The sequence below is a fragment of the Branchiostoma floridae genome, chromosome 1 (genome assembly GCF_000003815.2).
Source record: "Branchiostoma floridae strain S238N-H82 chromosome 1, Bfl_VNyyK, whole genome shotgun sequence".
NCBI classification, from domain to species: domain Eukaryota; kingdom Metazoa; phylum Chordata; class Leptocardii; order Amphioxiformes; family Branchiostomatidae; genus Branchiostoma; species Branchiostoma floridae.
This window is the reverse complement of record NC_049979.1, coordinates 10,807,250-10,834,924: the sequence shown is the minus strand read 5'-3', so window position 1 is coordinate 10,834,924 and position 27,675 is coordinate 10,807,250. Positions and strand designations below refer to the sequence as shown.

Below are 27,675 nucleotides of genomic sequence, written 5' to 3'. Positions count from 1 at the left end.
CTGCTATCAAAACAAACAATGGCATGCAGCATAGATGTCATCATCATCAGTCGGTAAATAAGTAAAATAGTTGTAACTACTACTCTATTTGTACTCTAGGTATCCGAGGATTCTTTTTTTACTGGCAGTGGAATATGAATTTCTACGTTTTCGGTAGAGATATGGATCGGATGACTTACATGTTCCGAATACTTGTTTGATGTCATATACTATCTGACCAAGGCACACATACCAAGATAAAATGTCTAAGACATTTACTGGTTTATAGATCCACTGGAGGCACCATCTATGTTTTGCTTCAATACTTGAATTTTATCGGTTCAATCCCACCCCCACCCCCGAACAAATTTCGCTGTGTTTTTTTACGTGCTCAAGACTTTGAGATGGATGTATGAAGAATTTCCAAAAGTACTGTCTCTAAATGCTGTCTTTTGAAAGGAAAACGGCTTCTGCCCTGGGACTCTTATAGACAGCCGTCCTATTGGGGTCATTACCGCTCCATAAATAGGCCGAATCTCCTGTAAGGCACAGTACTAGTCAGTCATGATGGCCACATGCCAGCCAGTACGTAGATTACACCCGAAATGCGGCCGAGAACGTATATGGACGTACGTTGTCTGTGCAGCTGCGATATAAATCGTTTAAAGATGGCCACTTCATGTTGTCGATGATAGACATTTACGTCAGCAGTGTAGATATTCCATCGCCATGAAAGGACTATTCTCACTCGCTCTTCTGCCACAAACCAACTCAGTTACTGACAGTGGTTTTATGCCTCTCCTATAGCCCCCTTCTCATCGTCATGCCAGACGGCCCTTCACCGTGATAACCAAATGTGACACTCAGACAGAGATCAAGCTGGAAAGCCCAGTTCCTTCTTTTATTGGCGTTGTGGTTGGGTGCGACACGTGTCAGCCTGGATAGCGGAAACTCGTTGATAAATGGTACCCATTTTCTAAAAGCTCGGTGACAATGTCGGGTGAAGAGCACCTACAGAAGATGAAGATGATTGATACATCAAGGGCACTTAAGTTTTTACTTCTAATAGTTCTATGTTTAATATCATGAAAGGCAGCGATTTGTCATTTTACAATGAGGTCATGCCACGGAATGCACTGTACATGTACGTGATTCACGTGATATTTCACATGCGCATTTACAAAAGTAGGCATCCTTCCATCTTTGCAGATATATATCTAACAAAAAAGAACACAACTGTATAACATAGTTACACGCGATTGATCATTAATTCTCATCTTTACATGTGCCCAACTGTAAAAGTCTCAAAGAAATAACGCTGTGTTTAGGTAGCGATCAATGTCTTTTTTAAGAATGTGCTATAGTGAAAGATTACAATAGATCAGTTATTTAGATAGGCTATAGCTCTATACAATGACTAGATCGGTGACTAATCAATGGTTCATGTTATAAAGGAAGACAGTGATAGACACGAGTTGGAAGCCGCTTTCGCTGTTGTTCCTAACATTTGCATGTAAAAGTTGTTATAACTTGCATGCTGTTTGTACGTCTACTTTTGGGACACGTGCCTGACGTATGAGGGTCAGAAAATAATCATGCCTGCCTAACTATGCCCCAATTTCCACTCGGATCGCCGGCTAAAGTGGGCCATCCATATGCACTGCCTTGTTAGAGAACACTGACGGATCACAGCGTCCGACAGTGCGGACAGGCAACAAGCCGCCGAGAATCTCCAAACGGGTGTAGGGTTCGGATCAGTACGCGTATTTGAGACATTCAATTTCTACGTCATTCTCTCAGGAGACAGGTGCAATGAGAATGAAGATGGGCCAATAGAAAGACGTAAAAAATGCATCAAAAACACATGTAAAGCACAGAGTCGACCTTTCGACATCTGCCCGGGAATAGGAGTCTTCCTTGGTGTCTTGAGCGGAATTGTCAAAGTATTGACTTGTTTGGAGACGGGTTACAATCAACTGTTTAAGGATATGTGTCAAAGCACTGCTGTATATCGGTCGACTTCCTGTGGATTTCAACGCCTTGTCATAAGAGTAGGGTCCGTGGCGGCTTCATTTCAAGCAACACTTTTGTGCTTCATTGATTCATATGCATTGTGTCCAGAATGAATGTACAAAATTCCATGCGAACGAAACCAGGTACATGTATTAGATTTGTTTTCTTTTGATGGGCCAAATATGCCACCACCAAGCCTATCAACATTCTCGAGATATTCGTGCACATGTGGTACAAAACTTGCTGCGGAAAAGGCTGTCCTGTCGACTTTTGGTTCTGTCACCGCCTGCTTGAAAATTGACGACATCAAAACCACATGACGACCTACGTCGAATGTCACTGCACCGAGAGACAGCGGTACGCAGATGAACTGTTCAGCGAACATGCACAGGCATTCCGTCCAGAATGAAATGGAATTGGGGCTGTGACACCTGATTGAGGCAGGCCATATCTCATGAATGCAGCTGGAAACAGGGCCTTGCCCGATCGCAATCAGCATGGCCAAGTTACGTTCGCGATCTGTCGGTTGGGAAGGGGACTGCAGCTGCAGAATTCCTACAGCTTGTTCCTGGGTAACTTGCGCCTCCTTTCGAAATTCAAGAGGTACTCATCTCCAGGTAGTAGTTAAAGGAAGACACTGTTACAAGTACCTTCCTCTGATTAGAACCCGTTTACTGACAGTCAAGCAGAAGGAGGAAACGATCTCTGCTTAGAGAGTAGTAGTGAGGTACCTCCTCAAAGCTTCACTAAGATTGGCAACATCATTTACAGTTGTGCGTTCTGGAAAAAGCCGATAAATAGTCAGTTATAACATTTTGACAGTCCATAATCCTTATAAATGTCAATCCGAATGTTTTCTCTGACAACGTTATAAACCTTGTACTTCTATTAAAACCGGGTAGATCATTGTGGAGGCAAGGCCATGAATCTAGAGAAAACCTCGAGCTCCACTAACCATTTAAACAGTGACACGTTCATCTATAAAGCCCTTAGCTATAGTCGTCAATGTTAAGTGTTTTTTCTGCAATCGTGCCTCCTGGGCAGGATAATATATGGCAGAGACGCAGCAGCCAATTCAGTACCAGTGCTAGGTTCAAAGCCACAGGTGTGCGGGCGATGCCGAAAGTGCGATTGCTAATGCAAGGTGCCTGGCGATTACTAGAAAAACCAAGCAATTTCGACACTGGTACGTTCAGTGAAACAGGAAAGTAAATGGAACATCGATGATATACACATGGCAGCGCGGTAGTTTCTTTTGCTGAGATGCCTCATGGAAACACTAGAGGATGTCGTTTAGACAGGTTTATGTGGTCGACTTAAAATATGTTGAACAAAGTACATGATTGAAGTATGGTTTGCTTCATTTAGCTGAAATTGTTTCTCTTTATTTTTATGTTATCAAATCGCCAGATTGTTAACGTTAAAGATGGATGATAAATTTCCAACGTTTCAAAAATCTTTCTGCCACCAGCCATCTTTGCCATGAGGGAGGCAGTAGAAATGTTGGCACTGGTAAGCCCTCTTTATGGTATTCATATAATAACTCTTAAAGGCTTGCACTGTTGCATGTATGCCCTTTGATGTACCTTTCTTACTGCGAAGTCATATTCTTTTCACATTGGAATTTACGTGTAAAGGAGTATGTTTTCATATCATAAATGCATCCCTGTATTTAAGGACTCGTACGTTATTACTTAGTCTAGTGCGAACTTCTTTCCAGCAAAACCAATTTCGTCTCGGTGTGCATATGAAGACCCATGATTCGAATCATTCCACATTAATAAGAAGATAAATTGCCAATATTGATGTGAGAAAGCGGAGGCGTTGACAGAAAAGTATCTGGACGAACGTCATTCGCGCTATGGTTGATCCGTTGACGAATTATCCAGGAGGCATTCATCTCAGGGTTATCATGGTGTGTTAGAAGCGTGAACAAATTATATCGGATAGATAAGCCTTGCACCAAGCCTTCTTACGGGTCATGGATGCGATGAACAATCGGCCAAGAGAGAGAGTCTGTGGGAAGGGTAAAACTTATCCTCGGAAGGCAAATGAATCCCATGGTGGCCTAACTCCCCAGGCAAATTATTCTCCCTATTTGGCTAACTTCTACTGTTTTTTTTCAGCCAGCGATGTTAGTCTGATGGAACTTGTATTCTTTTTGACCTCCTCACTAATAGCTGGTAGTTAAGCAAGTACACTGCTTCCAAGGAATGTCCCTGTAGCTCAGCTGGTAGCAGCCTCACAGATGAGCTCCTGGCTCCTCTTTGTAACAGTTGACGAAGGATTGTTCAATGTGAATTTAACAATATCTGTATACTTACAATGTCACTTTAAAACATCAGTTGCCTGAAGCATTTAGTTTTGTATTGTTCAACTGTTTGGATCACCTCGGTCCACAATCTGCAAAAAAGAGAATCCATATCTACAGACCCTATTTTCAGGACTGTAATCTCCTCTAGTCATAACCATAGCATAAGACTGATTGTGCTCCTGCCGCACACCGATACACCCCTGGAGCTAGTTAGTAAAACCTGCTTAAGTTCTGACGCACAACCTACCTTCCAGAATCCACGTTCCCATGGTAACGCAGATAACGACTGCCTGGACGTGACGTCCAAATTACCCAGGGAACGAGGAGATTCCCAACAGGTAATATATTGGACCACAAATGATGCATTCCCATGGCAAGAAGGAAAGTGGTTGTGATGTTGAATATGTGCAGGGGTTCGTTATTTCTGATCGGTTAGAATGCAGGTTATGTTGACAACATCTTTATAGTGTAGCGTGATACGTTTGAATTTTCAAACATGACATATGGGGAGACCACTATTTTGTAGTTGTTTAGTCCGTGCAGATACCATGAGAATGCCTTTTAAGTGCAAGGAGTAACCTAATTTTGATTCCAAGGGGGCAAACAACTCAGATAAGCTTGTTCATAGCATGTGAATGAATATTAAAGGGTGTGACGTTGCCAGCTTCGTCAAGTGGGTACGCTTTCTTTGCTTTTTATCTTGGGTACTGCCCTCTGGCAATAGTCTTATTTCACAGAGTAACAAGTCAGTGTAGGATGATAGGGTATAATCTGGAGTAGAAATGTGACAATGAACCATCCATCTCACTCATCCACACAGCTTTTAAGACACAAATGATGACTGGTTGCCATTCTGAAATAATTCAATTCAACATCTTTGCACATCAATGTTCCAAAGATACAAAACACTAAACTATGACAAACCTAGCCATGTATGACAGTGGTACTTTGGTATACATGAAGTGGTCTAATGTCTCCAAAAAGGAGATGCTGCACAAGAAGATGTAACACAATATCAAATACCCCTTCATATTACATCACTTAATAAACAACTGCACAGTGATGAAGACCCACACAAGTCATACACTTTTGGTCCCGCTGATTTGGTACTCATCACAGAAAAATGGCACCAACAAACAACTGTTCTGTGTACATATCTGCCAAAATACATGGTAAGTACTGGACATAACACTTTACAAAACTACTTCCTCATCAGTTGAGGCTATGTTGAAAGGCCTGTTTTCCCATCCAAACAAGATGCTGCATCTGACAAACCATGGGCATGGCACAACTATCTATCAAAAGCCAAAATCTTTCCAGGCCACAGTCAATGTGGATGTAAGAGGCTCATTTTACAACTAATCTAAAAGCCCTTATCTGAAAGAAATATGCTAGCCTAAACTAAAAACTGTAATAACATAGTAAGAAAGTACCAGCATGCTGCAATGTATGTATGTGCAGAAATAGGTACAAAAACAGAACTTGTCCCCAATGAATATCATATAATGTAACATAATCCAGGGAGAAGAGGTAGCAAAATAGATGAATTAAAAAAAAAAAAAAAAAACAGCTGAAAGAAGGCTATGGAGAGACTTTTATCAGAACCTGGAATGTGTACAGGATCATTTACATACATAATCCTACTGTCTTACACTGGAACCAATATAAACTAACACACAGCAAGTACAGTGTGTAAAACAGGTAACATTGAGTCACTTTCCTCATAATCTGGTCAACTTGCTAACTGCAGGAATAATTCCTACACATTTATCTACAACATTTATGCAACAGGAGATACTCTACCTGCCTTGACAAACATTTCATACATATCAAACAATTAATTATGGTACCCTAAAGCAACAAACTTTATGATGAACTTCCAAATACATATTGATAATATTGTCTTCTTGTCAAAGGTAATTATATAACCTAGATTAACTACATATATTGCTACAGCAATGTTATAGGATACTATGAGTTCTGCAACAACATTTCATGTATTTACAAAATAGTTGATATGACATGAGCGCATAAAAGAAACCACCACTTCTTAATAAGAGTACAGATATGGCTCAGGAACTATGACCATATGCAATGTTGGCAAAGCTACCAGTAATATTATGTTATGGCTGTAAATGGGATGGTTGAATCCCTTTGGTGTTTTAATACTCAAGATGTTTCTTTCTGTCATATTGAATTATGGCTCTCTCTTGTGTACCTAGTGTTGGTGACACACACACACACACACGTGCATGTGAACTTGCATTGACAGTGTTATACTGCAAAGGGTACAAAATATACATGCAAAACATTCAATCTTAAAAGTGGCAATGTCATCTGATAAATAAATGCCATTTTACATATCTGGATATGCTCACATATCTTGTACCTGTAAGACTTTAAGTACAATATATATCTTATTCTTGAAGAGGACCTTGAAGTAAGGTTCTGGTTTCTTCTTGACGGCATCGCAAGTGGGCTGTTTCCCTGCACGCTGTGGATCTTCTAAGTCCCAGATCTCCGGCAAGCTGCAGCCTGGTTTGGTCCTACGATGACACCACGACATCTCCAACACAAAGTGTGTGACTCCCATGGCCAGTAGGTCACGGTGCACCTCCTCTACCGGCTTACGACTGTACATGCCGTACACCCTCTTGGTGCGCTCGCGGAGGCCGGCATCCTCGTAGTGTGGGTGGTTCACGATGGCCCTGTGCGCTGACAGCTTGATGGATGCCATGGTGGGCATGGCCCCTGCGAACACTGCATCAGGTGGGGTCCTGGCAATCATCCACTCCATCATCTCTTCATGGGGTACGTTGCTGAATTCCCCCAGAATGCTCCACTGATGGCGCAGTTCGGAGGAACCCTTGATGCTCATGGCTCCCAGGACGATAAACAGGATGAAGGTGTGTCGGGTCTGGCTGCCCACCCACCCAAACAGCTGCCGGGATGCCAGCAGGGACACAGCCAGGCACAGCTGAGGGGTGAAGAACAGCTTCAGGCGCATGATGATCAAGGCCAGAAGGAAGAAGGCCATCAGCTGAAGCATGTGGTACACTATCGCTGCACTGGGGTCTATTGGGGCACCATCACTGTCCTCAGATGACTCTGATTCTGAGTCTGCTGGGTCTCTCCCGTTCTCTGTAGGCTCCTTCTCCTGTGTTTGGGCAAACCATTTCTTGGCCTGTGGAAGGAGGCATTTGTAGATGATCATGGCGACCACCACCATTCCTCCCGGCAGCAGGAGGGTCTCAGAAAGTCTGATGGGAGTCTTTACCTCCATGAAGTCAAACTCTGCCGCACACGTGTACAACATGGTGTGGAAATCACGGTAGTCTGAGAACTTGGAGCGCAGGATGTTGGCGATGTGAGCATCATCCGTGACATTCAACACCTTGGATATCACCATCTTCAGCCCAATGCACCCGGCTACAAAGAAGACCCCCTGCAGTGCCATGATCCCGATACTGAACACCTGCCTCTGCAGGAGTGGCTTGAAGGAAACAATAGCCATGACAGTCAGTAGGCATGAAGCGTAGAAGGATGTCAGCAGCATTTCGTTGCCAAACAGCAGAACGTAGCTGACCATGAGCCCCAGGATGTGTCCCGTGACAATGGCCTTGACCCTGTCAGCAGGGATGAACCCCATCACATACACCAGGAACACTGCGGTCATCTGTGTCAGGAGGGCAAACTGTGCAAACTGCCAGGGCAGGATGAAGGTGACGTTGCATGCAGCCAGGAGCACGACGTGCTTCCAGCTGACGCCGCGACTTCTCAGCATGTACGTGATCAGGAACATCTGCAGGGCCAGCATGGGGAAAGCGAAGCTCTCTCGAAGCGGAGGGGTCCACTGCACACGGGTGCACTCACCGTGGTTATAGAAAAAGGAGGCCACAGTAAGGAGACCGCCGACCATGCTGCCACTGAGATAGGTACCAAAGATGAAGAAAAGGCCCATCATCAGACCGTTCTGCACGAACACAGAGTTGACGTAGAAGTACGCCGGCTCTCCCATTCCCTCACAGCTCTGTACCGGAGACATCCCCTCCCCTCGGTTGACAGTCCAACACAGCTTGGTGGGTCTCCCCAACATGCCCATGATGGTCTCGTATGTCCTGTAGGCGGCTGCTAGCACCACCTCTGGGTACAGGTTGAACCGCTTCAGCACGTTGATGGTCGTTGGATACTCCGTCACGTTGTCGTACATCACGGCATGGAGGCCCTCCAAGAATGTTTTGGACTCTGCAATGGTCTTGAAGTAGGAGTAGTACAGCCCCTACACAAGAGAGAGGAGAAAAGCTTGACTTTTACTAGATGAATTGTCCATGCATTATTCATATCATTTACTAGAAACTTTGGATATACAGGATATTTTCCTTTCCTGTTCCCTTACTTTGTTACCTTACCTTCGTTACAGTTCAATGTAATACTGACAAGATAGATTCTAAGTGACAGAGAAACCCAACACCAAGTCAGAATTTACTCAGATTGAAAAGGTCTTGCTTATAATCCATTTCCTGCATCATAGCAGGAACCCATCAGATGAAAGGCAAACATTTATAAGGCAGCCTCGGGGCAAAAGCTTACTGTGAATATGGTGTTTTTTTGACACCGTTGTATGGACACTGCATTTGTATAATAGCACAGAGTACATCACTTCGCTATCACCAGTTTCTGCTGATGACTCAACAGAGTGTGTTGTTATGGATACACTTTAACATCCTAGTATACAAACATCCTGGAAATAGCAAAAAGACTTTGTTGCCTGCTGCCAGTCACATGCTTTTAATCTTCAAAGACATATTACAGAGACACATACATGTAGTCTGTTATATCATGTCTCCATGCAGTCTCCAATGGTACAGAATGAAAGGTTCATGTAGAGTAAATCTAATCTCTAAGCAGATATAAGGATTACTCTATTCCTTTGTGGGAGGCAGGAAACTGTTGTAATTAGACGTCACACTAGAAATGAGCACCAAGACTTGCAAAAACAGCATAGACAGTGAAAAAGAGCCAGATCTTTACATCTGTTTGAAGGTTAGAATAAATTTAGCTCTTGATATCAGCACTCCTCATTCAGTAATGTAGGAAAGCTTTGATGTTGGGTACTTTGAAGGTTCAAATCTTGCTTGAGACATTCTTGAAAACATACATGATAGCTGAACCATTGACATGATATTTCAACTCATTCCTCCCAGGAGACTGTCAAAAGGGCAGGTAGATACCATAAAGTTCACTACACTGGTATCTATTTATTTCAAACAATAAGAACCTTGATACTTTGAAGAAGGTTAGACATCCAGGTAGTAAGATACTCCAAATAGCAGTACTCAAGCAACTGGATGTGATTTGGGAAAATGTCAGGTTACATCTACTACCTTTTGTCAGTGATACCAAGGAGGTTAAGGTCTTTTTTAACCTCCTTGGTGATACTGAGCAGATCTGTTGAACAGCAGGTTTTATACTCTAACTGAGAATTGATATCTAAAGGAGGTACAAAATCTGCTCTATTCATACATGTAGCTAAGGTATAAAACCTTCTCTTCAACAGATCTACTCATTGTTGCTAATGAAAGGTAAAGGATACTACTGTAAATGCAGAAACGTTTGCGGTGGATTAATGTTCGCGGTTTTCGCGGCGGCCGCTTCACCGCGAATTTAAAACCACCACGAACATTTTTCCATAACAGTAAGAGACTACAGTGCATAGTGCTACCGCGAAATTAAAACCACCGCGAAAAGTCCATTTTCCCGCTACCGCGAAATTAAATCCACGCGAACTTAAATGCATTTACAGTAACTGAAACATTTGACTATTTCCAAAATCATAGCCAGTTGCTCTAGACTAGTAACCACTATTTGGTGTAATTAGAACCTTTTTCGTAGTTTACCATTTCCGTCCTGAAGGTGAGCTCTCTCTCCAAGGTGGACAGGTGTGAAAAATGTCGGTCACTCTCAAACATGCTGGAAATGTGGTACCTGCAGGACACAACAAAAATTGCACAATCATCATGTTATCATAGCGCAAATCACACTGTTGAAGTAGTATTTAAGGACAGTCTTTTTATTTTGCGCACCAATTCAATATTCCTACGGAATCTAAGAAATTAAACTGGTATGGCCTAATGATAAAGTTTGATTCCAAGAACAGTACCAAAGTTGATGGTAAAACTATCAGCTCTTCTATATGACTTGAAACGAATTACATTTATATAGCTGCCTGTGTGTTCTCGATAAGCACTAGTAAGCAGCTCAAATATTGACTCATTTCTATTCAACATCTTATCTGGACTGAAGTGCTGCGAAAATACATGGTAATACCAGAGGTAATTCTGCAGCAGTAAACACAAGGAATTGCATGAACTAAGCCCTCTGATGCTTTCCTTGTTACATCACATCTGACACAGTCTGTTACACATATTTGATAAATTATTGATTAGCTTTCTTCACCATGCTATTGTTTAGGGGATTGGTGGCCTTTTGTGTCTTTCTGGACTAGTCACTGTTCAAACAGGAAAGAGGTACAAACATGTTGTGTCAGCTGGTGGCATGTGCTTTTTCCATTAAAGTGATAGACTTTTGTCAGTAAGGATGAAGGAACAGTGCCAACTTCTCTCAGAACTAGCGTACTAAATAGACTAGTATTCTGAATACAGTATTCTGTAAAATCTCCCTGGGAACATAGGACAAGGCGATTTGTGGGTTGAAGCAAGGAGCTTGAAGCTGATTGTAGTAATTTATCTTAATAAGGGAGGTGTTACTAGGGGCGTGACACGGGCTCGAATATGGTCAGTCCTTCACAAGAAGAAGTCGGACCGTTCTGTCACGCCTCAGGCCAACTTTTAACCTCCTTGGTACAAGCAAGGAGTCACACAGATCAATGTGTCAAATTTCAAATTGAATGTACAATGTATATTGGATTGTTCAAACGGAATAACAAACGTAGTTTCAGCTCCGCGCAATGTACGCCGAACTCTGTATGATAGCCACCCAACACACATTTAAGTTTCATTCATTTTTAGCGACGTGGAAGTGTCGAGACCAGGGCAGGACCATGTCACCTTTTGTGTCGTTATGGCTAACACTGTTTTACAACTGATATTATTGGGCAATCAATAGATAACCTGTGTTATATGAAAGCTGTACATAAGGACACAAACTATTTTTTGCTACTCCTAGTTTCCTTTTCAGGGCGCACTTACCCATGGAGAACACTGAAGACGATCGCGATGACACTGATGACTGCTACCCGGACTACTCCACCTCCAAAGCCGCTGGTTCCCAGAGAATAAACACCACCTGACGCTGAGGCTGTCCCTCCTGAGCGGACTTTCCTGTTCTTGACCGCCATACTTTCCTTACCTGCCAACTGAAGACGTGAACGTGACAGGACTCGTCCTGCTAGTTTGTGAACGGACTTTTTACACGTCGAACTGTAGGCGATACCAATATTGAAAGGGGGACAACTACCATAAAATAACAAATCTATAATCATGAAATCTAAAAACAATGACCAACGAAGAGAAAGAAAAAAGAATTGTTATATAAAATAGGATATCAAGTCTAGCTTAGGACATATGTGCTAGATTTTGTCAAATAACTATTGTAGAAATATTTGCATACCCTGCATATTATTTGGTATACTCTGAGGTCAGAGTTCAGACACGGTTTCCTGCACGCCTGCTGTGTTGTTGTACCAGGTGTTGTATGTGGGCGTTATAAACCCTTGTGTACTTTTTATAGAACACAAATACTAGTATGGATTTGGAAGAAATGGAGGCAGAGACCCTTGATGGAGAACCTGTCTTAGTTGCCGTTCTCGACGCAGTCAAACAGTTTCTTGACAAGGTAATTATGAGTGGCAAGGTTTTAGTATATGAGGTTCAGACGTACCAAATTTTTAAACGGTAACATTTACACACAACTGAGGAGGCTATCAGCAAAATGAGGCATTGGATCATCGATACGGAATGGGCAATAACCTAGGTCTGTTTCTGTCTGTGACAGCATCAAATTGATGCATCAGAAGCTAACTTCTGTCTGTGATTATAGTTCCTGTCAATAAGAATATTTCTTGCACTGTTGACAGGATGTTCTTGCCGATTTTTCACCTTTGTGTTACTGCCAATAAATGTGTTTCTGCATTGACTATTTACAAGGTATCATCATCATCATAAGATATTCCTGTCAGTATTTAAGATGTGCACTGTTGATAGGATCTTCCTGTCAATAAGAGTTTTTGCACTATTGACAAGATGTTTCTGCCAATAAGAATTTCCTTGCACTATTGACAGAATAACCTTGTAAATAACTCATAGTCCTCACAACTCTAACACTATGTACAACCCTAACACTACAGATGAATTAGATCCAATAAAAGGGTGCAAATATAAGCAACTGATTAACGTTAACTGTTGAATGGATGGTAAAAAAGAGAGATTAAAAGTCCAGGCCAGGATTTAAACGCATAAACTTCTGACTGTATGGCAAACACACAATACCCAACATTTCAATAGGGCAATGAAGAATATAAAGTAACATATTAGATCTATAACTTAAAAGTATAAGATATAGTATATCATGTATTACATTTGCAGATGAAAGTGGACCCTTCAGCTGCTTCCCTCCATCTTGACAGAACCAAACTGTCTCAGCAACAGGTGGCACATGAGATGGTGACGGAGCATCTGGCTGAACTCTGCAACAAACTCCAGGTGAAGTGGTTTCCCTTTCTGTCATTGGGACTACTTGGTTCTTAGAGTTCATTGTGAAAGGTGTTCCTCAGAATGAATTAGAGCCTCCCTGACCACAGGTAAAAGGCAATTGCCAACCTGGCTACATGATCTCTTCTAATTATATATCCATTATAGTCAGTTCCCAGCCAGGAAGGATTGATTGGCATTTGCCTCTGTATGCAAAGAAAGACCAATGTAACCATGTTCCCAGCCCCAATTACATACAAGTTGAGGAACTATCAGGGAAAGTCTTATTTGTTTGTGACAAGTTAATGGTCGTTCTTTTTTTCAGAGTTTAAAAGACACACAAAGAGCAATGATGAGTCTTGGAGATGACATCTCTCTCCAGATGGAATGCCCCTCACCACCACAGGAACAGGGTAGGTTATAACAAGGAGAATACCTTGGCTCAATCCCTGCTCAGCATCATCACAATTTGTCAAAGAGTGCCATAGGTAATTGTACATGTAACAACAGTAAAGGAACCTTGCGGAGTACTCAGTATGGTTCTAAGTTTTACCTTTTGTTAGATTAAGGACATCAATGTCTGTGGCCTCACCAGTGTAGACCTGCTGGATAGAGCCACCTGGAAACTCAGTGTGAAGACTAGCTGACTGCTGCCCACCCTTGTATGTGTCAGAGACCCCGGCAGCAGTGTTAACAAATACTGGATTGATACTACCGGTATTACAACTACTACCACTACTACTAGTTGGCACCTAGAAATCTTATGTCAAATACAAAGGTTACCAGTGGGTGTGATGATAGATCAAATTGTCAATCATTTCACTAAAAGCATGATTAAAGAGGACAAAGATACTTTGTTCCTTATCCACTCATCCCGGCATAAGTGACTTGGTATCCATCTGCAAACATCTGACAGAGATGAAGCCTTTTTAACCTTTAGACTGCAGTTTCATGGATAACTCTGATCAATGAGCGTGGGTGAAAACACAAAGGCACTTATATATTAAAGCTGCAACACATAGCAAGAAGTATTATCTCTATACTTTTGAAACCATGCTGGCATGTCTATTATGAGTAAAAAGCTAGTAGATAATCCAGGGCTTGAGGTAAAAGTGCCAGGGTAAATTCAGCAAACAGCACACTGAGGGCATCATCAAAATACAGGGCTTCTGGGGCCTAACTGATTATTAAGGGACTTGAGTGCTTCTCCTGCCTTACAGGCTGTTAGAGGAAAAGGTACACACATTAACTGTTGCATATCAATTACAATATACTTATTTAACAACCAAAAATTGAAAAAAGTATTGATGTTTCAACAACCTGTCTGCTGTCTATGGCTAAAACTTGATGCATGTGACACAATACATTTGCATCAACTTGGTGATTGGCATAAGAGATCTCCAGCACAATTTAGGTCATCATTGATTCATCAAAACATTAATATTTTTGTTGTAAAATAAGGATATTGAACTACCAACATGATTAAACTAATCTAAGGTACATATATTGTGCACAATTGTAAACAGCATCATAAACTTTTTTTTCTTTCAGCTGTAAAAGAAGAGTTCCCTGACTGTAGACTGGGGGATTTACCTCAGCAGCCCCGCCCTGAAGTAGACCCCAACCTGGTGCAGATCAAGGCAAGCAAAGCAGAGGTGGGTGATCATGTGTTGTGTTGTAGTAATATAATATCTACTAGTATCTATGATAGCTAATCTCTAAGCAGAATTAAGGGTCTAGTGCATCATGTTATGCCTGTTCTTGTAACATTTAGTACTCCTACTAGTATTGCCCTTTTTTCAACCATTTGCAGGTATTAATGTCTTTAACTTAAATGTGTGAAGCTCACTTGTCTTAATTTCTTTTGTGTTCTTTTTTAAAACTCTTTCTTCCCTACAAGCCAGTTTGCACATGTGCACATGTGCAGTGTGATGTGTTGTGGTGGAATGTCGAGGTTTAAAGCCCCTGGCATGTAGAATAACGAGAGGCCTTTAAAATTTGAACTGAGACAACGATTCGCTCTGTAAGGTGGCATTCTGGGATTGATGTCTCCATTGCTCTTTGTATCCATACTTCTCACAGATTGAGAGAAGAATCCAGGCTTTCCTGCAGAGGAAACAGACAGAGATTGATGAGAACAACAGAAGAGAGTTTGGGGCCGTCAAACCCAGCCTGCCAGGTATGCTGCCTGAAACTTAATCCCTTCCTATTGCTTACATACAGCAACCTTTTACATGCACTTCACAGATCTGCATGAACACATACAGTCAAGTCTGTCAATAGTAACTACTCATTATCTAAGGAAATAATCATAATAGAAAGGTAGACACTGTAGTCTAAGATCTGTTTTTTCTTTCTCCGCACAGAAGGTGGAAGTGTTCCTGAGCCAGACTTCAGCTGTGCCCGGACAGATGCTGTGTACCAGCCAAGGGTAGGCAGGAGTCACATCAGAGGTCAGTACAATCAGTAGATGTTCAAGTTTATGACAATGAAAAAAATAGATGAAACAAGTTCAAACAATCAGGTTTGACATTATGATTATGCCCAGCCTAATGGCATACCAGTACTACCATAGTTAGTATGTGAGCACAGAGAATCTGAGCAGTCATTCTCATCTGTGGTAAAACAATGTTTTTCAAGTAATCCATGTATGATGTTGGTAGTATTTGTATCTGTATTGATAAAGCCAGTATAACCTCCGATGTAACATACCAGCTTTGGCTGTGATAGTAGTGAAATGTTTGTGTTTTTAGCCAAGCACACCGGGTTATTCTGACTGTCCTGGATAAGTGTGTTGGGCTCTTTTACATACAGAGGTTTTACAACTGAGGCTGATCATACAAGAGGCAGCAAACAGTCTCTACATTATTATATTTCCCTCAGTTTGCAGAGTAGTGAACCCATATGGACCCCAGACCAGACAGGTACCTGTGCCCAGGTCCACTACTCCATCACAGACAGTCGTGAAGTTGGAGCCTGGAACATCGTCAGCCGTGCCGTCCACATCATCAGCTGTGTCAGAGGGGATAGAGGAACGGCTTCGAAACATGGAGTCTCATCTTAAGGTCAAGTCAGGTCAGTATGTCCTTGATAGGCAAAGTTGTGCCTATTTGCAACATTTTCTGAACTACTGAACACAATATCTTGCTGTCAGCGGTGATTTACCAGTGGAAGGGCTTCTAGTAGCCTGGAAGCTAGGGTCTACACAGACCAGCTCCAGGGCCAACATACTCCTACAGAAATGTTACCATAGGCCCCGCCCCGATTTAGTCCCTGATCAAGGTCTACCAGTAACTCAGGGCCAAATTTCCTTGGGAGCCTGTGTAGGCATCTAGACCAGTCTCCTAGAAGCATGGTTTAGTAACAGCTAATGCCATGTATTCCATACAGGAACATTGGTAAACACAGATATCTACAGCCGGCTGAAGCAGCTGGAGAATCGCATCCTGCACCTGGAGGGACTGTCACCTGAGTACTTCCAGCTGGGGGTGAGAGTCAATCTTCTCTTCACTGGGTTTTACAGCTATTCTATTCTGCAGCTATTCTATGCTTTTCTTTTTTGCTCTACTGGGCAAAGCCCTCTTCAGGGGCATCCTTCTCAGGTGCCAGACACTAGTGCAGCAGATGGTACTGAAACAATAGTGAGTGCAATAAAGAAAAGGAGCAAAAAAATTGGTGATTGCCATACTATTTTCCTGGTTTATATCTGGGGGTTGGGAAGGCCCGTGTATTGGACTATCTCCAACTTCAGTGATGATGACTTTTGTTTGTGGTCAACATTGAGTTCACCAGTATGAAAATAATATTGATGTTACCTAATAAAACCGACTCTATAACTTGTTATTTCAGCCAGCTATAAAGTTCCAAAAGCAGGAGCCAGGCAGCCATATCCATCAGGTGGGGGTAATTTCTATTGCTGTTTGCTTATGCACATGGTCCTTGCCACTGAAGACTATTAACAGGTTGTTCTAGATAATATTCCATGAGCAAACCATGTAGGGACCATGCCCTCTCACATCTGATGGTAGGGAATGTGTACTATGTTTGCTCCAATCTCAGACTGTGTTCATCAATGGTGGGTGCAGTCCTGTCATGCCATTGATGAGTGCTACATGATATTGACTTACCAAATAGGTTACTGCAGTCAGATGATGCTTCCTTGCACTTTCAGTAGTCGTTCTGTTTTTAAGAAATGTCCTAAATATTCAGTGAAAAAATGGTTAACTGTCTTTTATCCTCTTTTGCAGGAGATGAGTATAGAGGAGATAGAGGAGCGGATGAAGACCCTGCGAGAATCCCTCCTGAGTAAAAAGGACACTTTGCTGTACCCAACAACCAACACAGATGACTTCCAGTGAACTTTCAAAGTCACGTGCTGTCAAATTGAATTCTAACCTCAAAATCATCATCTTTGCATCACAAGCTTTATTGTATTTGCTGTCATGTCATGGTATGGTATATTTGAAGAAAAAGGATAGTTTAAGAAAATACTTTCTACAAATTCATCTATGACAGCATCTCAACAGCCCCACCTGTCTTCCAATGGCAAAACTGCACACACACTATGATGGTGTCACATGGATGGATGCCAGGCAATCATCTTGACCCATATAAGAAAATGAATGTCATTCTAGACTACATATAGTATGAACATTCAGTCATTCTTCTCCATCTCAACCTGCCAGTGTCTTAACTATGTCCCTTTTCTGAAACACAATTATACTGTTGCACCATTGAACATTTATGTACTGGTAGTTGTTTTAATCTATAAGAAACGTATCAACCCAGTGGCATAACTCTTGTCCCATAGAGTTTGAAATTAGCTGACATTCATTAGGCTGACAGAAGCTGTAATATAGTGCTAATGCCTCAATGGCAGTTATACGTCCAGGTAATAAAAGATTTTAAACAGTAAGACATTTCAGATACATCTAGAATCCGCTATCGTTTTGTCAGTGACTTAAGAGTGACATGGATCTGATGGTTGGTGGTTTGTGCTGAGCAGTTCAACCGTAGAAGTCAAAGTCATCGTCCTCTCCAGACTGGTCCTGCTTCCCTGTGCTGATGGCCAGATCATCAACATCATCATCCGACTCCCCCCAGAAACCTGCAGGGCAGAACACACTTCTAATTAGACTGCTTAAACTGGTTTCTCCATATGTGTATCAAATAGGAATGTACAATTCTAAGTAAATACTGTAATTGGTGTTCCCCAGTCAGGTGAGTGCAGTCCCACAATTGTTGGAAAAATCCATGCAAAAAGCATGTGTTGAAATGTGTGTGGTTCTACATTTGTACTTATTGGTAGTATTCAGTTGCACATCTAAAATACACAATACAGCAGCTGTTACGGAGTGTCAGTCTTTTTGTAGCAATGTGTTTTACTTGAAGTGGTAAATGGGAACTCGTCCACAACTGGTCACACATTGCGCATCAGTAAAACGTGATATGTAGAGAATTACAGTATAGGTGAATAAAGAGCAAGTATGTTCAGTTCAGTTGAAGCAGGCAACAGGATAGGAGAGAACTGTGCAGTATGTACATCCAGTTTTCTACATTGGGCCTCATCCTTAGAGTAATCATTTTTACCTTTAGGCCTCTTCGGGCCTGTTGCTGTGCCCTCAGTACCAGTGGAACCCATGGACCTGGTGCTCTTCTCCATGGCAGAGGGTACATACCCTGCAGGGGAGCGGGGGGACTGGGTGGGGGAGGAGGAGACTGAGCTGTCGTCGTGGGAAGGCTGCCTGTGGAGCGGTGATCGTGGGGAGGAGGGGCCGCTTCGTCTCCTTGGGCTGTCAAGGTCTAACGAGCCGTCATGGCTGAGGTTAAGTCCCAGGTTACCACCACCAGCTCTGCAAACATTTCATAACATCATTTAATATGTCATTGCTATACGGTATGCAGAAATTAGTATCTTATTTCCACCAGTACAATTATGTATTAGTGTGTAGACCTGAAAGTTTGTTTGCATCTTTGTATATTCATGAAAAGTCTGCTGTCTGATTTTCATTAAGGTCAGGAGAGAAGAAGGAAGGCTGTAAGGGTCTGACAAATTTTAACAAAGACAGATTACGTGATTCAACTTTAAGTCCTGATGAATCTATAAACATGTGGAGAGACATCCTTGAACACATTTCACATATCACATTTAATATATATGAACGTGTGTCAACGTGTATCAAGTGTGGACTGGTGTACATGTACTTCACATGTTGCTTCAATAACACCTATCTTAGCATGCAAATGTAAAAGAAGAGTTTCTGTGCTACCTGACTGTTGTAGAGGTCGGATGAGGTGACAGTGCAGCCTCGATCCCGTCCAGATCACTGTCTGCCTCCAGCTCCTCCTCAGACAGGTCGGCTGCTGGCTGCTGCTGGAGGCTGCTGCGCATCAGGCTCTGGTAGGCAGCTGTGTCTGCACAACATACACCACATCCGTCAACTGGTGCTCAATCACTGGTTAACTAGGTTCTTTATATGTGACCAAATAATTACTGTAACATGTGTAGTACAGTTAGCTTTGGTGCCATCCTATTACAACCAGATCTTTCTTTCAGGGCAGTGAGTGTAAGAAGCCCCGGTACAAATTGGATGGCGACCAGGCTAGAGTCCAATGGTTTGTAACACTGCCTCTGGACCAAGAAGTTGTGAGTTTGAATCCCAGGCGTGTTGCTCACCCCACTGGAAAGGGTCCAGTACTGTTAGATATGATAAACTGCAGTCCCCTGTTCATTATACTTGCCATTGCTAATGACCCTGTGAATACTGTACATATAATACATGAAGCACCTGTCTGTGGAAGAGTAGCTTATCTGTTCATTGAGTTTATTTGAGATAAAATGGTCGGACATTACTTTTTCATCATCACTACCTAGACCGTCTGTCACCCTTCTGGGTAATACTGGGTTCTTTGCACTGCAGCTTCGGTCTTAGTTAAAATCTTAAGAACTTGCCGTACGAGGAGAGGCTAAAGGCATTTAAGTTGCCCTTCCTGCAGATCAGAAGAATGAGGGGGGACATGATACAACTCTTCAAGTTAGTTAAGGTTTTGGAGAGAATACCCCTTGAGTCTTTCTTCACACTACAAACTGGGCACGTAACGCGGGACATAGGTTGAAACTCAAGGTACCCCTGGCTAGGAATACATGTAGGGTCAGAGCTCAGTCCTTAAGTGTCGGGGTGGTTAACAAATGGAACACCCTGCCACAGGAGGTTGTAGACGCCAAGTCTGTTAATGAGTTTAAAACCAGGCTTGATAAACTGTGGGACACTTGGAGAGCGAGAAGTACATTCTGCAAGTGTGAAGATCGGGAGCTACAGGCGTCGTCTTCTTCCCAAGGATGGTATCAAAGGTTGCCCGGTCACAAATAAATTGTTATGCAGTAATAACTTTTTAGTTGTGTACAAAGAACTTTGTGAACCAACAAAATACAAAGCAGATTGTATCAGTAATGTTACTGAAATTTCCACACAAAAATGTTCTCACTAACTGAAATCACTAACTGAAGAAATACAGAAAGTTTTGCACAAGTAAATAAGGAAGAGAGACAAGGATTTTTGATGCGGTACCTTAATTAGAAAATTCTAGCGCCATGTTTTTGAAGCAGCGAAGGGTGAAGGCATTGATTTCTGTAGTAGATAGAGGAAGTGCAGCTTTAAAATAGCTATGAGAAAGGTGTTCTAACCGTCGTAATGACCTACATGTCAAATTAGTCCCTACGTAGAACAGACTACCTACCAGTGCAAACCAACCCTCTACCTCTAGTGGGATCTACAACTTACCATCCTCATGCGAGGTTTTCACATCCAAATTTATAGCCATCCCGTGTCCATCTTAACATGCATTAGAAACACAATGCAGGCATAAGATTGGTCATTCTTTCATAATTAAACACAAGTAGCTAATTATAAACATGTAAATCTACTTCTAAGAGCCCTCTGTGCCAAGCTTCTACCATGAGAGCCCCGTTAGAACTTTCTTAATACTTAATAAGTGTGATAATTTGAAAACAAATAATCAATGAATCCACCAACAAAAGATTGCATTCATTTGTACTCACAAGTATCAGAAGATACAGCTATAGAACTAATCTATAGTATCAAATCAGAACTGATTAAGTGTCCTTTGGCATGACACAAAACTGTCATAGAATATAAAATAACTGTACATCAGTGCTCCAAGAAGTATGCGTAGATTAAGAACGTACCTACACTAGGGTAATATCAATGAAAGACTCATACTATCATAGGGTGAATGAATAAAGACAGTTTGTGGAAGGAAATAGTACACAGAAGTAGAAAATGACAGACCTGTGAGAGGGACCTTGTTGTCAAAGAAGCTGTCTCCATCCTCATCACTTTCCTCTGTGTCCCTGCTAGGAGCTACAAGACAAGATAGACTACTGTAAATTGATTAAAAAAATAAGATAAGAGAGACTACAGAGGGGAGGAGTCCTTCACATTCTTGCATTTGTAGTTTGAACAATATGGTAGTACAGTAGTAAGACAGAGTACATGTTCAATGAAATCACTGAAATATTTCATTATTTACAATATAACGAGGTATTTTGGGCACCTGTTGGTTCAATTTGTTTTTGCAAGAACTTGAGTTTACAATCATTACGGTGGTTGCCAACATTAAAAATCTTCATCATCTCTGAAATTTGTAGACTGGCTCAGAAACCTTGTGTTTGTGTTGATATATGAGTAAACCTAGTACATGTACCTCTCTTTCCTGTTGTATTGACTATGGCGGGAGTTTTGTGCTGAGTGCCCCTGGGAGGGTCAGGGGAGGATGGGATGGGGAGGGAGGCAGAGGACGTGGCCGACTCACTCCCCTGGTCGTCGGCCAGGGTCTGGTTACCAGCACAGCCCTGCACCACAATCGCCAGAAGCTCGGCAGCCTGGGGGGAAACAAGGACAACATTCATCATACAAAATGAATCAAACAACTGGATAAAGTCTCCAAGTTTAGAGAAGCCAGATGTTCCCGATAGCATCAACTATCTTTCACCAGTGACTGTGTACACAAAACTAGTACTAGTACTGTATCATTTATAAAAAAAACTTTCCCACCAAGAATGTGTTCCTTAGCTTTACCTAAACAGAATAAAGAAATCTATAATAGACATAACTACCTTCTGCACCAGAGTGGACCCAGGTTTGACTAAAAGCGGTGAGAACACGTCTGCGATGTCCTCCGCCTCCATGACTCCCCGCCGCACCAGCAGGGTGAAGTGTTGGACCAGCCTATCCCACAGGGGGACTGAGTGGGAGTACAGACTGGACCTGCGGACAACACTTCATATGCTCAGCATGCTTATTCCATCCTCAGAAGGACCTTTTCTGAATACATCATCAATATCAGGGCAACACGAGAATCAATTACACAATGGTTACATGCCATATTCATTCTTCAATTTATAATAAGGCCTAGGAAAAAAAATGTTGTGTTTCCTGTTTCCCTACCTACCCTAAAAAAACCTGCCGACCCTAGACTTTTTTTTGGGTGGGCAGTGGAGTCACATAGCTTCCAGTTAGAATTTTTGTTTAGCCTGCTTTCTATTGAAGTAAAACACTGCTTGTCCCATCTAACGAAGGATAAATGTATCTATCATGCACAAAATTAAAGTTTGACATTGAAAGACAAGTGTCATCATACATTTCAGTTTACTTTGTTCAACTGTATTGTAAATATGTATCACTAGAATTTTGGCCAGCCTAAAAAAAAAAAATACAAGAAAAAAAAGATAATCCCTACCTACCGACTCTAATTTTTTCAGGACTGAAACAGGAAACACAACATTTTTTTTCCTAGGCCTAATAGAAGTAGAATCTAAGGAACAGCAAAAAAATAATTAAGTTATGGAGAATATGTCATATAATATAGCTATTTGGCCATAATTATCTACATCATTTTCATATGGCGCCATTGCTATGTCCACAGCCATGCGAGTGTCCCTATTTGCATTTCATTCAAGTGTTTTTAGAAATTACAAGATTCCTTTAACTCTTTCAAACAAGCATTATTGGATGTCTACAGCTCAAAGAATAGAATGGCAGAACACTTAAAAAGTTGCTGATGAAACACAAACCTCCACGTATGCTTGAGCTATGTTCCATTGAAATTCAAATGGTGCTTACCACCTGCCTGCTTCATTAATTAATACAGAAACTGAGTGGATATGCTGCATAAATATGAGAATGTTCATTACCTGACACTGACGTCATCCACCAGGGCCATGCGCCCAGACAGCAGCTTGTCGGTGAGCAGGCAGCCTGTAGGCAGAGCGCTGGTGACACGCGGGAGCTCCCGACTCACCACTGCACTCAGCACACCAGGGTCCTCGTCATGGGGGCTGCCTCCTGAATTAGCATCCCTGATGGCATAAGACAGGCAAACTTGGTCTCAACAACCACTCAAGGGACTGAGGAAGGATGGTTGGTGAGAGAGGTGGTTGCTGCAGAAAAGAGGATCTTAGCTTGTATGTAGTTGGTTATGCCAGGTGGTTGGCCAGCAAGTTTTGAACTGAACAACATGGGCCAGGGAGAGATTCATAGTGTCGAAAGTAAAATGACTGATGATATTCTATATTGGAATGGAGTTTTGCAAAGTTTGTGGCCAACCTAGTAGTATTGAAGGATGATGATATATGGATGTTAAAAAGAAACCAAGGTCACGTACTCAATAATTTCCCTTGCCAGCTCTGGGTCCAAGTCACCTCCTCCATACAGCCCTCCTCTTCCTCGTAACCTGGGCAACGCCTCCTCAATGACGTCCAGCAACACCAGCAACCCCTCCATACTCAGTGGTACATCCCGTTCTGACTGATCAGGTGAGGCAGGTGATGGAGGTGAGTCTGGGAGGTCGTGTGGGGTCACGGACGCAGTCCTGACTGACTCAGGCGTGAAGCTGATGTCCCTGCCGGCAGATCTGGGGGAGTCGGGAGGGAATGTGGTGTCCCGACCCGGGGACACGGTGGGACTGCCCTTGGTGGAGGAGTAGGGAACAGGGCTGGAGGGGCCAGTCTTGGCTTTGGTGTAACCATTCTCACTGAGTGGAAGGCTTAGATCACTGTCAATGTCACTGTCATTTCCATTGTTTGGAGGGGACTTGGGAGGGGAGTCTCTTTCTGGTGACATGTCACGAAAAGCTGAAAGGGGACATGAGAACCGACAATTGGCATAAGCTTACAAAGCACTATCAACCAGCCTACTAAGGTGACCATTTGGCACCAAACTTGTCTTGAGTGACAGCAGGGTGAACATTAAAAATATGGCAGTAACAATCCCACCAACACAAACAACAGCTTTATGAGTTGGTCACTTTCAAAATAAACATTGTTTTTCTTTTTAGTTTCTGACGAAACAAACTTATAGATAATACCTTGCTGTTTATCAGCACTGTGCCTTGGAGATTCCCCAGTTCTCCTCGGAGAACCAATCTTCTTTCTACGAGGCGTTATGTCGCCTTCATCTTGCGGTGCTTCCTCTCTTGCACTCCTTCTCTCCTGTTGACTTCCTCTGGGACTCGTCCTTTGGACTCGAGGAGAAACTTCTCTACTGGCATTTTCTGCGTATCTTCCTCTCTGTGCATCGTCATATTCAGTTGGTACTTCTTGTTCTTCTGAGTATGATGCTGACCTCACCATCGGTCGCCTGCTATCATAGCCTCCATCAGGGCTTCTCTGTCTCCTGTCACCATAAGAAGGCTCTTGGTAATTTGCAGCTGAGGTGTGTGAATCACCCCTACCTACTGATGAGTGCGGGGGGACATCTGCTGATTGTGGTTGAGGCATCCACTGTGGGACGGTTTCTCTGTGCTGTTGTGGGTGGACTGTCCAGTTGTCTGGGCTGTCCACAGAATGACCTTGCTGACCAGCTGCAGGTAGTCCTGTGTTATTACCGTAGGGCATGGGATGTGGTGTGGAATGGCTAATGGGACCGATATTTGGGTAGGCCAGCACAGGTGGTGCATGTCCTTGTTGTGGACTGGATTGATGCAGCCCTGGTGGTACATTATTTGTTGGTCCAGAGTTAGAGAGGGGATAGGGCGGCCCTCTAGGGTCTGTAGTGTGAGGTCCATAGCCCATTGGCTGAGTCCTTGTGTCATGGCTTGCTGCTTGAGGAGGCTGAGCCTTCTGAGCTGTGAGCTATGAATGAAGGGTACACAATGTCATAATCATATCATTATCATTTCACAGCAGGAAATAAGGTTAATCAGAAGATTCTGTTAATGACATTGCAAACTTCTGATGCAACGGGCAGCCTAGCATTAAACATTTAAACAAGAGCCTATGTATTTATGTGTCACAATTGTGTCACAAAAGTTTTCTTTCTGTCCTTGACCATACCTTGTCTTGTCGTTTTCTCTCCAGTTGCTCTCTCCATCTTGGGAACAGTCGCTCTATATGCGCCTCATATTGTTTCTGCAAATGAAAGAGATATGAAACTTGATGTAAAAAATTATTATGCATTAAAGAAAATAACAAAGCAATGATGGAAAATCAGGACAACACTGAGAATAGTTTACTAGGAATAGTAAGAATCAAGAGTATGGAGAATTATCTTCCTTTCTCATAAAAGTTTAAACATATGTCAGGATGATGTCTGACATTGCAATTGTATAATTTGTGATACTGAAGGTTTCTAGTCAGTGCACAGGCTTTAAAAGCCCCCCCTAAGCAATGAAATACTATTGCTGCTCCATCTTTGTATGATCATAGAGCAACTTTGGAGTTTGGCAAAATGTGCTTGCTCTTCAGACTTGGTGGAATTTAACTCTCCCTTCACCTATGTTCATACAACATAACAATGGACTTGATTTCTGGGTAGAGTCCATTACATATCACCTTGAGTTCCCTGAGCCTGTCTGTCTTGGCTGACAGCGTGCTGACATGACTCTCCACCCTGTTGAAGTCCTTCAGAAGCTGCTCGTTCCGAACTCGGCTCTTCTGTTCGTCTTCACACAGCTTGGTCCAATAGGCCTGTAGCTTACTCGCCCTAAGCCTTGCCCTGTTCAAGGGAACATTTTTGTCTGTTATGCTTTTTCTTAATACAGATACTAGTAGAAGTGTAGACTAGAGACAGATAATTAAAGTTAAACATGCATGGTGTCTGTACATGTGCACAGGTGTTGCGCATGGTTATGTTATAATTTGCACTTGTTTCGAGCAATGGACCAGGTATGTAATCTAACTCCAAACAAACTAATGTAACTGACAGGCCTTAGGTCACAATCACTGAAGCAAGTAAACAGGACCAGCAAAAATTTCTTTGAAATTATTTTCAGGACAGCACAATGAATGAAATTATCACAACTACGTATCAAAGATAAGAACAATCGACGTCAAATATCACAAAACACTCACAGCCTTTTGTCCGACTTCATATATGAGTTCATCTGCCTCTCCAGTTGCAAACGGCGTTCTTCACTATGGGAGAAAAGGAACAGGAAATGTTCAAGTGCAAATCAATATAACTACGAGTACGACTCTACGAGTGCTATAAACTATGTTGTTGCCATGGTTCCCACGGCCCAGTTGACGGTATATATCGCAACACAGTGTGCCCCTTCCTGACTAGATCATTGCACAGATACGTCTAGAAAGCATGTGTTACATTTGTAGTTAACTGTCGGTAAATACCTGGCATGTAGGTGGTCTTGAAGTTGTTGAAGTTTTGCGTAAAACTCGACATTGCTCGTCGCCATTTTGAACACCCGCCTTCTTCTCCCGACAGGCAGTGCGCCAACAATGATGGCAACAACCAAACGAAAATAGTGGCATCTGGCTGCTTATTTGTTTATGATCATGTTATTTGGTCAACAAGAATACATAATAGTCATTATACAAAATTAGAAAGTATGATAAGCACCTTAGTTTTTTTGAAGTCACCTTTTTTAAAGTCGAGAAGTAAGTCGGTCCCTTGCGAAAAATGAATACGTTTGTTTGTCATCAAAGCAGGGTTCACAGAGTTCACTCATAGAAGGTCAAAGGTCAGTTTAAAGTCTCAGAGCTCCAAAGTTGTCCATGATCCAGGGCTGATAATTTTGTGTTCATGCATAGGTTTTCATAGCAAAACAATCGTACACACCTTACATAAGTAGGATCAAGATGTGAGTACCATTTTTTTATTGTTTCTGTTTTATCTGTGGCACTCAAGCTCAAGTTCGAAGCACAAGTGGGTGATGAAGGATGATCCAGACTGAAGTTGAAAATTGACATGACATCACATTCACAGCACTGCAGAATCTGGTGTAATATTCACCTGTCTGGTATTTTATGAGGTGATCAACTGGATCACAACAATATTAATGAATGCCAATGTTAGTTAGTTACACAGTTTTCTTAAAATTCTTGATTTTGTTTATTGCATTATGCACAGCTAACTTTCTTTTCTTTTTCAACCATATCCTGTACCAATGGCCAGAACAGCTTGAAGAGTTGGGGTGGATTTGTTAACTGGTTCAATGTCTGAAGCAGAGGGTGACAGCAAAGGTAAAATGAATGGAACATCACGGTTCTGTGTTCATCCATTTTGTTTCAAACTTTTCAGATGAGCATCAACAGTAACGTTACTCTACTTTTTTTCACATAAACATACATTTTTGATGTTTTGTACTTGATGTGTTTACATTTGGAAAACAAAAAGCAATTGAGTA

General features: G+C 42.2%; 3 protein-coding genes across 7 annotated transcripts; 1 reads left to right on the top strand and 2 right to left on the bottom strand.

Moving 5' to 3' along the window:
• Nucleotides 1-5,060: 5,060 nt before the first annotated feature.
• Nucleotides 5,061-11,839, bottom strand: LOC118410393 (probable C-mannosyltransferase DPY19L1). The gene is made up of 3 exons (XM_035812088.1): nucleotides 11,515-11,839; nucleotides 10,204-10,291; nucleotides 5,061-8,585 (listed from the first exon to the last, which is right to left on the bottom strand). Exons 1-3 carry the CDS (start codon nucleotides 11,805-11,807, stop codon nucleotides 6,681-6,683), a joined length of 2,286 nt encoding a protein of 761 aa, XP_035667981.1. The 5' UTR covers nucleotides 11,808-11,839; the 3' UTR covers nucleotides 5,061-6,680.
• Nucleotides 11,599-18,362, top strand: LOC118410402 (MAP3K12-binding inhibitory protein 1-like). Of its 2 annotated transcripts, none has more exons than XM_035812109.1 (11): nucleotides 11,599-11,716; nucleotides 12,056-12,160; nucleotides 12,910-13,026; nucleotides 13,340-13,427; nucleotides 14,566-14,669; nucleotides 15,097-15,193; nucleotides 15,381-15,467; nucleotides 15,898-16,089; nucleotides 16,405-16,502; nucleotides 16,864-16,911; nucleotides 17,262-18,362. In XM_035812109.1, exons 2-11 carry the CDS (start codon nucleotides 12,071-12,073, stop codon nucleotides 17,370-17,372), a joined length of 1,032 nt encoding a protein of 343 aa, XP_035668002.1. In that variant the 5' UTR covers nucleotides 11,599-11,716; nucleotides 12,056-12,070; the 3' UTR covers nucleotides 17,373-18,362. The 2 variants fall into 2 exon arrangements, with proteins under 2 accessions (XP_035668002.1, XP_035667993.1); XM_035812100.1 differs by having other exon boundaries at nucleotides 11,626-11,747.
• On the bottom strand, nucleotides 17,434-26,817 carry LOC118410365 (centrosomal protein kizuna-like). Of its 4 annotated transcripts, XM_035812056.1 has the most exons (14): nucleotides 26,660-26,816; nucleotides 26,384-26,446; nucleotides 25,865-26,027; nucleotides 25,367-25,441; nucleotides 24,400-25,165; nucleotides 23,698-24,166; nucleotides 23,228-23,392; nucleotides 22,151-22,301; nucleotides 21,739-21,916; nucleotides 21,324-21,395; nucleotides 20,796-20,846; nucleotides 19,284-19,428; nucleotides 18,604-18,866; nucleotides 17,434-18,121 (listed from the first exon to the last, which is right to left on the bottom strand). In XM_035812056.1, the coding sequence occupies exons 1-14, from the start codon at nucleotides 26,722-26,724 to the stop codon at nucleotides 18,021-18,023; spliced, it is 2,727 nt and encodes a 908-aa protein (XP_035667949.1). In that variant the 5' UTR covers nucleotides 26,725-26,816; the 3' UTR covers nucleotides 17,434-18,020. The 4 variants fall into 4 exon arrangements, with proteins under 4 accessions (XP_035667949.1, XP_035667957.1, XP_035667964.1 ...); XM_035812064.1 differs by lacking the exon at nucleotides 20,796-20,846; XM_035812071.1 differs by lacking the exons at nucleotides 20,796-20,846; nucleotides 21,324-21,395.
• Between the last annotated feature and the right edge of the window lie 858 nt (nucleotides 26,818-27,675).

Bases quoted from the DNA above. Each gene is read 5' to 3' on its own strand.
- LOC118410393 (XM_035812088.1), bottom strand. From the start codon at position 11,807: ATGATTATAGATTTGTTATTTTATGGTAGTTGTCCCCCTTTCAATATT. The intron at 10,292-11,514 runs GTAAGTGCGCCC...TGTGTCCTGCAG, and splicing joins GTCTTCAGTGTTCTCCATGG to GTACCACATTTCCAGCATGT. The intron at 8,586-10,203 runs GTAAACTACGAA...TCTCTTGTGTAG, and splicing joins TCACCTTCAGGACGGAAATG to GGGCTGTACTACTCCTACTT.
- LOC118410402 (XM_035812109.1), top strand. From the start codon at position 12,071: ATGGATTTGGAAGAAATGGAGGCAGAGACCCTTGATGGAGAACCTGTC. The intron at 12,161-12,909 runs GTAATTATGAGT...TTACATTTGCAG, and splicing joins TCAAACAGTTTCTTGACAAG to ATGAAAGTGGACCCTTCAGC. The intron at 14,670-15,096 runs GTGGGTGATCAT...TACTTCTCACAG, and splicing joins TCAAGGCAAGCAAAGCAGAG to ATTGAGAGAAGAATCCAGGC.
- LOC118410365 (XM_035812056.1), bottom strand. From the start codon at position 26,724: ATGGCGACGAGCAATGTCGAGTTTTACGCAAAACTTCAACAACTTCAA. The intron at 22,302-23,227 runs GTAATGAACATT...TGTTGTCCGCAG, and splicing joins GTGGATGACGTCAGTGTCAG to GTCCAGTCTGTACTCCCACT. The intron at 20,847-21,323 runs GTCTGTCATTTT...ATGCATGTTAAG, and splicing joins CAACAAGGTCCCTCTCACAG to ATGGACACGGGATGGCTATA.